Source organism: Brienomyrus brachyistius, chromosome 10 (genome assembly GCF_023856365.1).
Source record: "Brienomyrus brachyistius isolate T26 chromosome 10, BBRACH_0.4, whole genome shotgun sequence".
NCBI lineage: Eukaryota > Metazoa > Chordata > Actinopteri > Osteoglossiformes > Mormyridae > Brienomyrus > Brienomyrus brachyistius.
In genome coordinates, this window is record NC_064542.1 from 18964072 (window position 1) to 18977788 (window position 13717).

A 13717-nucleotide genomic window follows, 5' to 3' on the forward strand; every position below is an offset into this window, starting at 1 on the left:
AGCTGGGCTGCAGGCTGTCACTCGTGACGTACAATCCACTTGGGGAGCAAGATTTTGAGAATAGCTGCAGATGAACAAACCCTAATCCCAACAATGAAAACCTTACCTCCTACCCAGCCCTAACCTTATCCACAAGTAATCTAACAAAATGCGAGACTTATGGCATTTTTAGTATTTTTTTATTTCAGTTAGAGATTTTTATAAAATTAAGATTATACTTGTCAGGACTGAAAAAAATGTCCGTACGAGGTAAAAGGTTTTTTTTATCGCATTGTGGGGACATTTGGTCTCTACAGTGTAATTTAAACATGCCCCCTACACACACACACACACACACACACACACAGACTCATTAATTAACAGGTAGCAGCACACATACTCAGTCTGTAACACACAGCTACTCATAAATCTCTACAAAAGCACACACACTCAATCACCACCATGCAGACACACCATCACTCTCAACCAGTATAACACTAACTCCCACACATAATCACTGAGCCATAGACGAACACACTCAGTCTGTAAAATGTAAACACAAACTCAATCACAAGTCAGCAGACACACATACACAGAAATAAGCACTTAGTCAGTAGTTCACAGACACAAACACACAAAGAGGGAGAGACAGAGAGCCCAGGCAGTAGGAAGGGCAGCGGAAGGCCCCTATCTCTTACAGATCGGGTGCATTTAACGACGCTTTTGTGCTGTGTAACTGATAAGCGGACCAGCGGGGTGTAATCCGGGCTCTTTCAGTAACAGCTTTCCTTGGTCAGGGGTGGTGGGGGGAGAAGGGGGGTGTTCATGGTGACCTTGCAAGTAGACTGGCCCCGGAGAGAGAAACAGAGCTACCTACCTTGTCAAATGCAGTGAGGGGGTCAAGAAAAGCGGACCAAGGTCAGTGGAGCACCACCAGAGAAAGCTTAATAGGCGTGTGTGAGGGGGATCAGGTATGCGCATGCACGAGGGAGAGCAGGTGTGTGAGGGAGATCAGGCATGCGCATGCACGAGGGAGAGCAGGCGTGTTTGAGGGAGATCAGGTATGCGCATGCACGAGGGAGAGCAGGTGTGTGAGGGAGATCAGGCATGTGCATGCACGAGGGAGAGCAGGTGTGTGAGGGAGATCAGGCATGCGCATGCACGAGGGAGAGCAGGCGTGTTTGAGGGAGATCAGGTTTGCGCATGCACGAGGTAGAGCAGTCTTGTGAGGGAGATCAGGCATGCGCATGCATGAGGGAGAGCAGGCGTGTGTGAGGGGGGATCAGGCATGCGCATGCACGAGGGAAAGCATGCATGTGAGGGAGATCAGGTATGCGCATGCACGAGGTAGAGCAGTCTTGTGAGGGAGATCAGGCATGCACATGCACGAGGGAGAGCAGGCGTGTTTGAGGGAGATCAGGCATAAGCATGCAGGAGGGAGAGCAGGCGTGTTTGAGGGAGATCGGGCATACGCATGCACGAGGGAGAGCAGGTGTGTGAGGGAGATCAGGCATACGCATGCACGAGGGAGAGCAGGTGTGTGAGGGAGATCAGGCATACGCATGCACGAGGGAGAGCAGGTGTGTGAGGGAGATCAGGCATACGCATGCACGAGGGAGAGCAGGTGTGTGAGGGAGATCAGGCATACGCAGGCACGAGGGAGAGCAGGCGTGTGTGAGGGAGATCAGGCATGCACATGCATGAGGGAGAGCAGGTGTGTTAGGGAGATCAGGCATGCGCATGCACGAGGGAGAGCAGATGTGTGTAGGTTTCTGTGTGTGTTTGTCTGTCTGTTTGACAGAGGGAGAGCAGACATGTATATGTGTGTCAGGGAAAGCAGGCGCATGCATGTGTGAAGGAGAGCAGATCTATCTATGTGTGTGTGCATCATGGAGAGCAGGCAAGTGTGTGTGTGCATGTGTGTGTGTGAGAGAAGGAGAGCAGGCGTATATTGTGTGTGTGTGTGAGGGAGATGGGGTGTGTGTGTGAGGGAGATGGGGTGTGTGTGTGAGGGAGATGGCGTGTGTGTGTGAGGGAGATGGGGTGTGTGTGTGAGGGAGATGGGGTGTGTGTGTGAGGGAGATGGCGTGTGTGTGTGAGGGAGATGGCGTGTGTGTGTGAGGGAGATGGCGTGTGTGTGTGAGGGAGATGGGGTGTGTGTGTGAGGGAGATGGCGTGTGTGTGTGAGGGAGATGGGGTGTGTGTGTGAGGGAGATGGCGTGTGTGTGTGTCCTCGTTCGGCTGTCGGTTGGCTTTGATCAGTCTTCCCCAGCTCTGCAGCCGGAGCTCCGTGTCTTGGAGGCAGATGAAACGATCTTCCGCTATTCCAGGCTCACAGAACACCCACCATTTTATTCTTTATCAATTTCCCAGCAAGCTCTTTTTTCACTCCAGTACCCCCCCCCCCCACCCCCCCGTCCTTTGAAAATGGCTTGTTGCTTTAACGAGTTGTCGCAGTGCTTCGCTAATTTTCCTCGACTTCTCGGTGATCAAACGGCATTTGCCATTTATCTGAGGAAGGTCATCAAGTGGCGGCAGCCTGTGGTGACATCAGTGAGGTGCAGCAGCATGCGGCCGCAGGAAAACCCTGCACCTCCTCAGAGCCATAGTCTCTGAGGGCTGTGACATCACAACATAGGATGCCAGCGGTACTAATTCACTCTTCCCCCCCCCCCCCCCCTTGTCTCTGTCCATTCCCCCTATCCATCGCCCCTCCCCCCTCACTTTCCCCAACCTGCAGGCTTCCTGAGCACAGGGGACCAGTCAGCAAAGGGTAACTACGGCCTCCTGGACCAAATCCAGGCTCTGCGCTGGCTGAATGAGAACATCGGGCACTTTGGGGGTGACCCAGAGAGGATCACCATCTTCGGCTCCGGGGCGGGGGCATCCTGCGTCAACCTGCTCATCCTGTCCCACCATTCTGAGGGTGAGGCTGCCACACCCCCGTAATGCAACCTCCCCACTGCTCCTTACTGCATTAAAAACTCACAGTCAGACGCTAACCCCTCAGTGTCAGGCTTTTAGTTAATTTCCTGCTTTGATCTTAAATCACATGCCTTGAATGTCACCAAGCCGTCCAGTGAGATGCTGGTTTGGGTTCAGTAACATGCTGTTTAAACAGCAGCCCCACTTCCAGGGATGGAACCGGCTTCCATTTGGTCTAAACACCACTTTCTTAATTAAATTACCATCTGACCAAAAAATGCTGGCATCCTAAAGCTGAACATGGATAATTTTCTCCATTTCCACTATCCAAACGATTAGACATTTATTTCTGGACGAGGCATTTTGGATGCAGGGCTCATGCGGGCTCTGCGCTCTTGCAGGCTCTGCGCTCTTGCAGGCTCTGCGCTCCGTGGCGTGCAGACTGCCCCAGGCACGTGGAGAGCCTGCCGTTTCCCCCAGGACCCAGGCATCTGCATTTCTGTTCGGCGCCTTCTGTGTTTTTACTCTGTGCCACTAACTCACTGACTTGTCCTCTCTGCTGATCTCATCTTACCCCCCCCCCCCTTCCCCCCCGGTCGCTCTCACATCATCAAAAGCACCTTCGCCGTCACCGTTGTCCTCGTCACCATGACCATGTAATCCACCCCTCCCCACCCCAGCTGGGTTGCTGACCCTAAGGTATGCAAGGATGTTTCTTTTCTGACATCTGTCGCTTTCAGCTGGTACTTGACACCAAAAAACAGATATAAGGCCATTACACTTGCAAAAAACAAATGGTAGCCTCATGGGGTCAAAGTGGACAGGTCTAGATGGCAGGGCTGGTAAGATGGCAGGAGTATTCATGGGTAAGCTAGGGTAAAACCCAGATTATTGCTGGGGTTGAAAAATGGGCAGGGATGGAGCGGCCCCTTTCTTCCCATTCGAGCTGAAGCGGGACAAGTTAACAACAACTCCTAATTGCTTTCAGAGGGAAAGGATGCGGGGCCTCTCCCTTATTATTAAATAAAGGAGAAGGCGAACAGCTGTCGGACGGAGAGTCTGTAATAAGTAGATGACCGTCCACTCCGCAGAGACCACCCTGAGCAGCTGCCGAATGGCCCACCCCGTGGGGGGTTATCCCATGACATTCCCAGTAGAGATTCCCAAACCCTCCAGTCTGCCAGTTTGAATCCGATCACACTACTCTCCCATGCCCTGGTTATATCCATCCCTACTTTCTATACTCGTTTTTTACAGTGCACTTCATTTCCAGTTCATTCCCAGTCATGATCAAGTCCGTGTCCATTTCATTCCCTGCCTGTTCTGCAGTTTGTTCCAGCATTGGCTCCAGGTATAAAATTCGGGATCTTCCTCCTTTCCATTGAGCCTGAACAGAGCTGACTGGCATGGACAGACATTCAGAGCCCTTAGCCTGAGTGAATAATTAATACACTGCAGGAATGCTGATGACACAAAGGCATTTCGCGTAGCGTCTGAAGGGTTACTGTGCGCTCAGGTCCTCTCTGGAGCTCCAGGCCTAGCTGGCTTTGCACGCCATTCTCTCCCCATGCAGGTGGACCCTCTCATGGTCCTCCTCATCTTCTCGGCCCCCCAGGACTGTTTCAGCGGGCCATCGCCCAGAGTGGCTCTGCCATCTCCAGTTGGTCGGTCAACTACCAGCCCCTGAAGTACACCAAGATCCTGGCACGCAAGGTGGGCTGCAGCTTTGGAGAGACCACCAACATGGTTGAGTGCCTGCGCCGCAAGAACTTCCGCGAGCTGGTGGACCAGGACATACAGCCGGCCCGCTATCACATCGCATTTGGGCCTGTAGTGGATGGCGATGTGGTGCCTGATGACCCGGAGATCCTCATGCAGCAGGTGGGAAGCCCAGGGTGTTTTGATTCTAGCCCACCAATGGATCCATGCGTCTGCCCACGGTCCTTGATGCTGTCAAAACTGTGTGTAGCTGCCCCCGATTGGACAAAACCAAATGATGTGGGTCAGGGAAGGGGAACGAGATCTTTATTTGCCAGTGACGAGGGAGGACAGGGCACAGAGGGGTGACTCTGTGGATAGCACCATCACCTCTCACTTTCAGGGCTGGAGGTTAGGCTATTCCACCCAGGATGCTATTACAATTCCCCTCTAAAAACTGATTCCTCACTTTGACTGCTTTTTCACATTCAGGACCCTTTAACATAGGATATGGTTGTGTATACTGTACTCACAATCAACTTCCTCTGGCCTGTATTTCAGTGTATTTCAGGCACTATCGTGACCTTCAATCTCTATTACTTTCCATTTAACTTACCATTGTACGTAAATTTGGAAAAAGTGACCCCCCACAATAGTATGGTTTAAGAGACTGTACCTTCTTTTTCTACTGAAGGATGTTCAGGTCAATCCCTGTTTACAGCTGCAACCATCTCTTCTGCAGTGTCAGCAGCCTCCAGTCGTGTAACGTCAGCTTTTCATTTAGAGATGAATATTACTGTTTTAATAGTGCCGGTATTTAGGATATGTTATGACACAGAGTAATTATTGTTGTTACAGGGTTAATTCCAATTCCAATTTTGTGAAAGAAAAAAAAAAATTTTTAAATATTAAAATCTTTTGACATGCACTTTCCTTTCTACTCCACCAGGGGGAGTTCCTGAACTATGACATCCTAATCGGGGTGAACCAGGGAGAGGGGCTTAAGTTTGTGGACGATGGGGGCTCTGAGGGTGAGGAGGGTATTTCTGCTGCTGCCTTCGATTACACCATCTCCAATTTTGTGGACAACCTGTACGGATATCCAGAAGGTGAGGAGTTAGCCTGCCACTCAACACTGGGTAGGCAGGTTGCAGTCCTAATGCTCTTAAAATGGTCTCAGTTTCGTTCCTGGAGGATCATTGTCAGCAATTGTCATTCTTGTCAGTCAATGTGGCTGAAGAGCCGTGGGCTTAGACTGTTCTCACCCAGCCTTCCTTCACAGGTAAGGACATCTTGAGGGAGACCATCAAGTTCATGTACACGGACTGGGCAGATCGCGACAACGGCGAGATGCGGCGCAAGACTCTGCTGGCGCTCTTTACCGACCACCAGTGGGTGGCGCCGGCGGTGGCCACGGCCAAGCTGCATGCCGAGTTTCAGTCTCCCGTCTACTTTTACACTTTCTACCACCATTGCCAGACAGAGACGCGGCCCGAGTGGGCAGACGCAGCTCATGGGGATGAGATCCCCTACGTCTTTGGCGTCCCCATGGTGGGTGCCACTGACCTCTTCCCCTGCAACTTTTCCAAGAACGACATCATGCTCAGCGCCGTGGTCATGACCTACTGGACCAACTTTGCCAAGACAGGGTCAGTGTATGATGCATTGAGCATGTTCTCTTTAACTTACCAACACCATTCACTCTTGTACTTTTTGTTTACATGTATATCTAAAAAAAACCCAAAGGAACTTGCAGTTCATCAAACCTAAGTTCGGTGACTAAAGTCTTTTCTGATTGGCTGTCTAGGGATCCCAACCTGCCAGTGCCCCAGGACACCAAGTTCATTCCACACCAAGCCCAACCGCTTTGAGGAGGTCATCTGGACCAAGTTTAACTCCAAGGACAAGCAGTACCTGCACATCGGGCTAAAGCCACGGGTTCGGGATAATTACCGGGCCAACAAGGTGGCTTCTGGTTGGAGCTTGTGCCTCACCTGCACAGTCTCCATGACAGCTACATCAACCCCTCCACCACTCGCCAGCCGCCGGGCACCCCCCCGGGGTGGGGGGGGCAAAGGCTTGGGACCACGTACCACCCGGCACCCCATCCCCACCTTTCCACCAGACCCTGACCCTGAGGGCTCGGAGAGGCCTCGCTACTCGCCTTTCCCCGGCGACACGCGGGGACTACTCCACGGAGCTGAGCGTGACGGTGGCCGTTGGCGCCTCCCTCCTCTTCCTCAATATCCTGGCCTTCGCTGCACTCTACTACAAGCGGGACAAGCGGCACGAGATGCGCAGGCGGCTCTCTCCACAACACGGGCCCGCCAATGACCTGGCACACAGCCAGGAGGAGGAGATCATGTCCATGCAGATGAAGCACTCGGAGCATGACGCCCACCATGACATGGAGCCGCTACGACCCCACCGAGATCCTGCGGCCGGCCTGCCCGCCCGACTACACCCCTGACGCTGCGCCGCGCCCCGGACGATATGGCGCTAATGACGCCCAACACCATCACCATGATCTCCAGCACTGTCGCCGCCATGCAGCCTCTTCACGCCTTTAACACTTACCCCGCCCCCGTGGGGCACAACAACACCTGCCCCACCCTCACCTTACTACCGCGTATAGTGGAGTCTCACAGAGGACGACTCCCTCAGAGAGTCCGGGCGCCGCCGCCTGCTGCAAACATCTCCCCCTGCTGGTGCTCTGTGGAGACACGCAACAGAACTGCTGATCTTTGCTTTTCTCTTCGAGGGGTCTTCTTCTCGCCCCACCCCTGCTCCGTACACTGCCCCTCCCCCTTGTTTGTCTCCCTTGTTTCTTCCCCGCCGCGTCTTTGGCAAAATCTGGTTCCCTGGGGTCGGACAGCAGCCATTGTAGCCGTGCCTCAGCCATGTTCTCACAAGGAGGGGAAGAATTCTATGGTTTTCTTTCCAATGAAAATCATGCCCCAGCCGCCGACCTCCTCATGGTCTCCCCCTGCTCTCCTCCACCGCTTCGCTGTGCCTGCTTCTCCTTATTTAATCCCTCTATCTTCTGTATTAAGGTCAGCCCTTTCATACCCCCACTGTTATCGCTCTTTTATCTCACTCCCCTAGCCTTCCTTTCTCAGCACCTCTCCGTCTGTGGTTCCTCGGAAGGAGCGTGAGCGCACGCGCACCTACCCAAACCACGTGTGTGCAAGAGGTGACTTGGAAGGGCGATATTCCAAAACCCTCTTTCTACCAGCATTCTTGGTGCCAAGACCTGTTGTTCTGATCCAGATGGGGCACTCAGAGAGATGGAGGCTCTGTGTCCTGCCTGTGCGCGGGAGGAACGGTCGCAAGAAAAGTGCCAAACATTCGCCTCCTTTTATTTTTCTTTATACTCTGTATCGATTGATTGTTGCTGTTCTTTGTTGTGGAAAGAGTTTTGAAAATATAGATTCATAGAGATATAGATTATATATATATATATAATCTATATAAACGTATATATAAAGAAAATTTATGAACGGTTCGCTCTGTGGGGATCTATGCATGAGGTTTTCCGGATTGGGCAGAGGCGGCACACCAGACAAGAAAGGTTTAAAAATTCAATTGCCATTTTGTTTTTACAATTTTGTTGTTCTTTTGTATTTTTTTAAATTTCTGTCTCATGCGCATTCATGCCTTTGAAGACCAAGCAGCCGGACCTTTGGCCTGTAACTGAAGTCCCTCCCATAGGTATCAGTGAAAAGGGGCGTCTGTGGAAGCCTGTGGCATCTAATAAATGAATTGATAGTAAATCGGTAACTCCACCTGCTGCCCACTTCGCACTGGACCAAGCCGGTCATGCCTCCTCCTCTCTCAGAGACTGCCGAGCCTGGTCTTTATCCATCCGTAAGAGATACCTGTCTCTGTAAGAGATACCTGTCTCTTTAAGAGATACCTGTTGTTGCTCCTGTCTCACTCATCTTGTACCAATAAGAACGTCGTGGTCTGTCACTTCTGTGCTTCACTGCTCCCCTCCCGTCCTGTCACTACCTTTTCCTTTGAGGATGGGGGGGGGGGGGGGGGGGTTGAGTCCTGTGCTGGATTCAGTAAAGTCGGATGACAGAAGTGCTTATTCAGTTTCCCTGACTTTTTGGGCTTTTTCTCTAAAACCAAGTGAAGGTTTTTTTTTCCCCAGCAAATTAAAAGAATGAAGATGCTTCTCCCAGTCACCCAAAAAGCAGCCTGGGCCAAAGTCATTTAAAGCATTTTAATTTCAAGAAGAGTTCCATTTTCATTTTGCTTAGTATGCATTTATATACTCTTTTCATGTACCTTTAAAGTTTTACCCATATGCAGAGTGGGCAGAGGGCCTTGCTGAAGGACACTACACCCGCTTAGCTTCTGTGAGTAAAGCCACAGCTTCTCCTCTTCATCACAGTCCCATCCTCTTCATCAATGTCTGGTTCATACTCCCAGCTGCTAAGCGATCCTCCTGTTTGTGAGACCCCTCGCCCACCTGAGGCCGGTCACGTCAGAGGCAATGCCCCCCCCCCCCACCGCCACCTGTGTGGGCCTTAGCCTCTTGCTATTTTGATGGTGCACCAACCTTACTGGTAATTAGGACTCAGACAGAGCTAACGTCCCAACACTGCCCCCACCCCCTGCATACGGTCAAGACCAGTGGAGCCAATTCCTCAGGCAAAATCCCCCCATTCCCCCCCCCACACCCTACAAAGAGGGGAACTGGGCAAACTGCTCTGCCAGTGAGAAGCTCAGGTCCTGAAGAGGTTCAGAAATTCGTCTCTCAGTGTCAGATGGAATGGAGCACGTATAAATTTCATCCTTCAGTCCACCCTGCTCTCTCCAACCCTTAACCCCCCCTCCCCCACCGCAAATTTAACAACGCCAAAGTGACTGCCACATGTTACAAGCACATTTGGGTAAATGACAGGCTTCATCCGCTCATGACTGGAGTCAGTCTGACAGACTCGGAGTCCAAGAGGCGTGTTTCACAGGGGACCTGGGAGTGGCTGCATGTTCTGTTATCATGGCCCCCACCCACCCACTTTCTGTGCTCTCCCCCACCTGTGTTCTGTGATTGTGGGGGCAGGGCTGGCCAGGGCTTGGAAAAGGTGTGTGGCATGGGGGGGGGGGGGGGGTGACCTTCAAAAGCAGTGTTATATTTCCTGTGGTGGTGTATTGGGTGGGTGGGGTACAGCAAAGAGAACAACTGAGAAACTGGATGATCTGTTCTTCTCCTACTCCTCTTCAATCCCCACATGAAGCAATTGGGCATAAACACAAAGAATGGGGGGGGGGGCTCCTGGGGCCTAATCCCAGCGGGGGGGGGGTATGTATCAGCTGCACAATCTCACACAGGAAAGAACCACAGGCAGACTGCGCTGTGTGGCTGTCTGTGGAGACAAACTGATGATCCACAAAAAGAAGGACAAACATATATCATAAGTCACCCCGGATGTCATCATATCCCACGCTGTAACCGTGGTAACCGTGACATCGGTGACAGCAGCAGCAGACCTTTGTGGCCTGAGTACAGTCCTACATACACTCATAAAAATTAGTAGGAGAGCAAAATACACACATACATGCAAAAACACAAGGATACCGCCCAATGCGAGCAGCGACAGATTTTTTTCCTCCTTTTCCGTTCTTTTTCTTGTTGTTTTTTAGATGTTGACACGTTGGACGGCTTGTGATGGTGACAACCTCTTTTCCCCTTTTTTTCCCCTGACTTCCTGAAGTCCTCTGTGGAGCGTGACGTGGGGAATGGACAGAGAGTCGAAATGAAAGACAGACTGTACATTTTTTAAGTGTAATAACAACCAGACAAAAGTACCTATTTGTAAATATTAAGTTTCTCGTTTGGTTTTGGAGCGAATGACTGAAATACTTTGTGACAAAGACGGCAGGTGCAAGGTGCGCTGTGGCCGACGGCCGGGCCGTACGCTCTGGACGGCCTTTATGCGCTTCAGGCGGAATTTCTGGGATATCTCAAGGTTAAAATGGCTGTCATATCATGAATCCACTGTGTATTTTTTATTTTGTGATATACATATGACTAATTAGGAATAAAGTTGTAAAGTTCTAAAAAATAGAAAGTAGGATGGTGTAGAAGGGGAGCTGTGTTGTGCGTCTATGACTCCCGGTTTCCTTGGCCTAGCGGAGCCATGACTCCATACAGTGTTTGGTTAGAGGGGCCTGGTGATTCGTCAGCTTTACATGTCCATCATCTCGCTCTGGAACCTGTCGGGAGTTCCCGCCCCAATGAGGATCAGGCCACTCCTCTTCTGACCCCACCCACCACCTCGCTCCCAAGTGACATGAACAGCACCTTAAAGCCCATGAAAACAAGACAGGATCTGTCTGCCAGGTCTGAGTGTGACGCAATGTGTGTATGTTTTCTGGTCAGGTTCTTAATGGATTACAGCTCTGGAGTTTGGGAACCAGTGTTTCAGGTTGCTATTTAAAATAACAATGAATGACAAACATCCAAAAAAAACTCAATATCCATGCTTTGAAACCAGCTCATTTAACGAAGGTGTACTTTATTGCTTTAAAGACAGAATGATTTACTCTTCCCTGCTTATTCAGTTGCTAGTCTGGGCAATTTGTGTGTCAATTACCAAACCAAGGTCTTTTATTTTTAGTAATTAACTAGGAAGAGGCAGTCTCATATTCCAACGTAGATAAAGGGGCAGGTTTGAAGGTTAGTATAACGTGATGACATGGAAGGATCCTGCGCGCACAGGGAGCATGACCTTTGAACTTTGAACCATCAAGTAAATAGGTCACCAAAAAGCCTTGCACCTGTTGTCACATTTTTACTCTCTTTGTTTGAATTCAGAAACCCAAGACTTGAGATGAAGAAAAAATGTTAATAATGAATTTAAAAAGAATAAGAAAAATTAAAAAAAAGAAAAAAAACATAAATAAGGTGATGATATTTCTGTTTAATTTAGAAGTTATTACACACTGTATGCTGTGATTCCGATCTGGGGAACATTAAAGACATTCATAGCCATGCCATGGATTCCGTCTCCTCATTGGCTGTTGAGCTGGATAGCCCCTTACACAGTCCATTCGTTCAGAATGTAGAGGAATTTTAAAACTTCACTGAAAATGTTTCTGAAAATTCAGATATAATAACAGTTCTGACCCATTTGCATTACTGTAACTCAATAACATGCAACCAAAATTTGTTGCCAAAAGAAACAAGAGATTAAAAGTTGATATTAACACATGTACAGTACAAATAAACTTGGGATAATCAAGGGCCATCCATCCATCCATTATTCACCGGTAATCCTGGTCTTGTTATTGGGGGTAGCAGTCCGAGCAGAGATGTGTGGACCTCCCTCTCGCCAGTCAGCTTCTCCAGGGAATACAGTAAATTTTTTCTTTCACCTAATAACCCCTTCTGAAGCATAAGCCACTGACAAGTCCTCTTCAGGCATCTTGGTTCTGGGCCAGTCTCTCCATTTGTCCCCAGTGTGGTCCATTCTCTTGCCATCTGCTCCCAGGTGTTTCTCAGCCAACCACTCTCTCTTTCCCTGGGGATTCCATGTGAGAACTTGCCTTGAGGCCAGCTTCCAGAAGGTGTGGCCTGTCCACCTCCAACATTGCTGGAGAATCTTTTCCTCTGCAGGTTCTTGTTTTGTTCACTGCCACAGTTCTTGGTTGCTAATGGTGTCAGGCCAGTGGTTCCAGAGGATTCTTCTCAGGCAAGTGTTGAAAAAAGTCTAGATCTTCTCAGAATCACTTCTTATTGGCCTAATAAAGTCACACTTAACAACACAAACTAAGCATTTCTGCTGAGAACCAAACAAACAAAAATAATTTAGATAAAGGGCATCAAGCGTGAAAGCAAACAGCCATGTTTCGCTCTTGTTTACATTTGGAAGATGTCTGAGATAGGAGATTTGGATGATGTTGTTTGGCACCCCATAGTGTCTCAGCAGCTTCCAGCAGGTCTCCCTGTCCACACTATCAAGCACCTGCTCAGAGATGGAAATCCTGCTGGATACCAGCATACCAGGATCATGGTTTCCGAACTCTGCTCTACATAGTATTCCTTGTTGGTCTTAATACTCTCCTTCGCCCTCCGTTTGGCTTCTGTGTACTGCTCCTGGGCCTTGGCTTTCTCCATTCATGTACACTTGTTGTTCATTGCTGCTTTTCCTTTCCTGTCCTGTATCATCTTAAGTAGCCCTATATATCTCAAGCTGGCTTGCAAATCCTTTTAAGAAGAAATATTCTTCCACTAAGGATGAGGCTGCTCGCAGCTCATAGGCCTGTAAAACCTCTCCCTGCTGTTCCTCTTGCCCACATCCTACTGCCCCATGGCCTCCTAGTAGCGCTTGTTGTCGCTGCTGATCTTGGTATTGGGGCAGACTTTCTTCCCCCCTCCCCCGTGTCAGTTTTTGCTTCCACAACTGCTAAAGTCACATTCCACTCGGCCTGTGGATGCCCATCACCTGCATCAAGAACAGGGGCTAACAAAGCTTGGAAGACCTCCTCCAACATGTAGATGGTTCCCTTTACCTTTGGCGTCCACAACCAGGTTTGGAGGTTGCCACTACGAGGGGAACCAACAAGCTTATGACCACAGCCCTGTACAGTACAGAACATAGTCCATTTCGCCTCAACATCTCCAGTCTCCCTTGGAATGCAAGAGAAGTTCTGTCCAGAGGTGTGAGTGGAACATCCAACAGCATCTGCCAGATGCTTCCAGCACATCTTCTCAATACAGTTGGTCCTGTAGGCTCTGTCTGGCAATTTCCCCATCACATGATCATCAACTGACAGATTGCGTAGCTCCTCTCTTCACCTGAGTGTCCAAGACATGTGGTTGTAGATCTGATAATAATACGTATGAACATTCTTATTCTTAGACATGGTGTTCTTTCAGAAGTGTAATAACAGAGCACTGCTCAGGTTCAGATTGGATAGGCCGTTTTTCTCAATTACACTTCTCCATATTTCACTGTTGTTAACCACCCAAGGTCTCAGAGAGGGCCGAATATTCTAAACTGATGTTTGATGCATAAGCACAGATGATAGAGGGTATGCAATGATGTCACAATAGGTGGAAGTTACTGCGATTAGGCCCACTGAGTGGCAAAATGATGTTCGG

At 49.7% G+C, this 13717-nt stretch overlaps 1 protein-coding gene across 1 annotated transcript in view; it reads left to right on the forward strand.

Moving 5' to 3' along the window:
• The window catches only part of nlgn2a (neuroligin 2a), a 95824-nt gene extending 88481 nt beyond the window's left edge, over positions 1-7343 (forward strand). Inside the window, 12 exon segments of the mRNA XM_049027649.1 lie at positions 2720-2905; positions 4520-4785; positions 5552-5711; positions 5885-6251; positions 6410-6449; positions 6451-6568; positions 6571-6667; positions 6669-6786; positions 6788-7018; positions 7020-7067; positions 7069-7204; positions 7207-7343. Of these exon segments, the coding sequence (XP_048883606.1) occupies positions 2720-2905; positions 4520-4785; positions 5552-5711; positions 5885-6251; positions 6410-6449; positions 6451-6568; positions 6571-6667; positions 6669-6786; positions 6788-7018; positions 7020-7067; positions 7069-7204; positions 7207-7343 (1904 nt within the window).
• The last annotated feature ends 6374 nt before the right edge of the window (positions 7344-13717 follow it).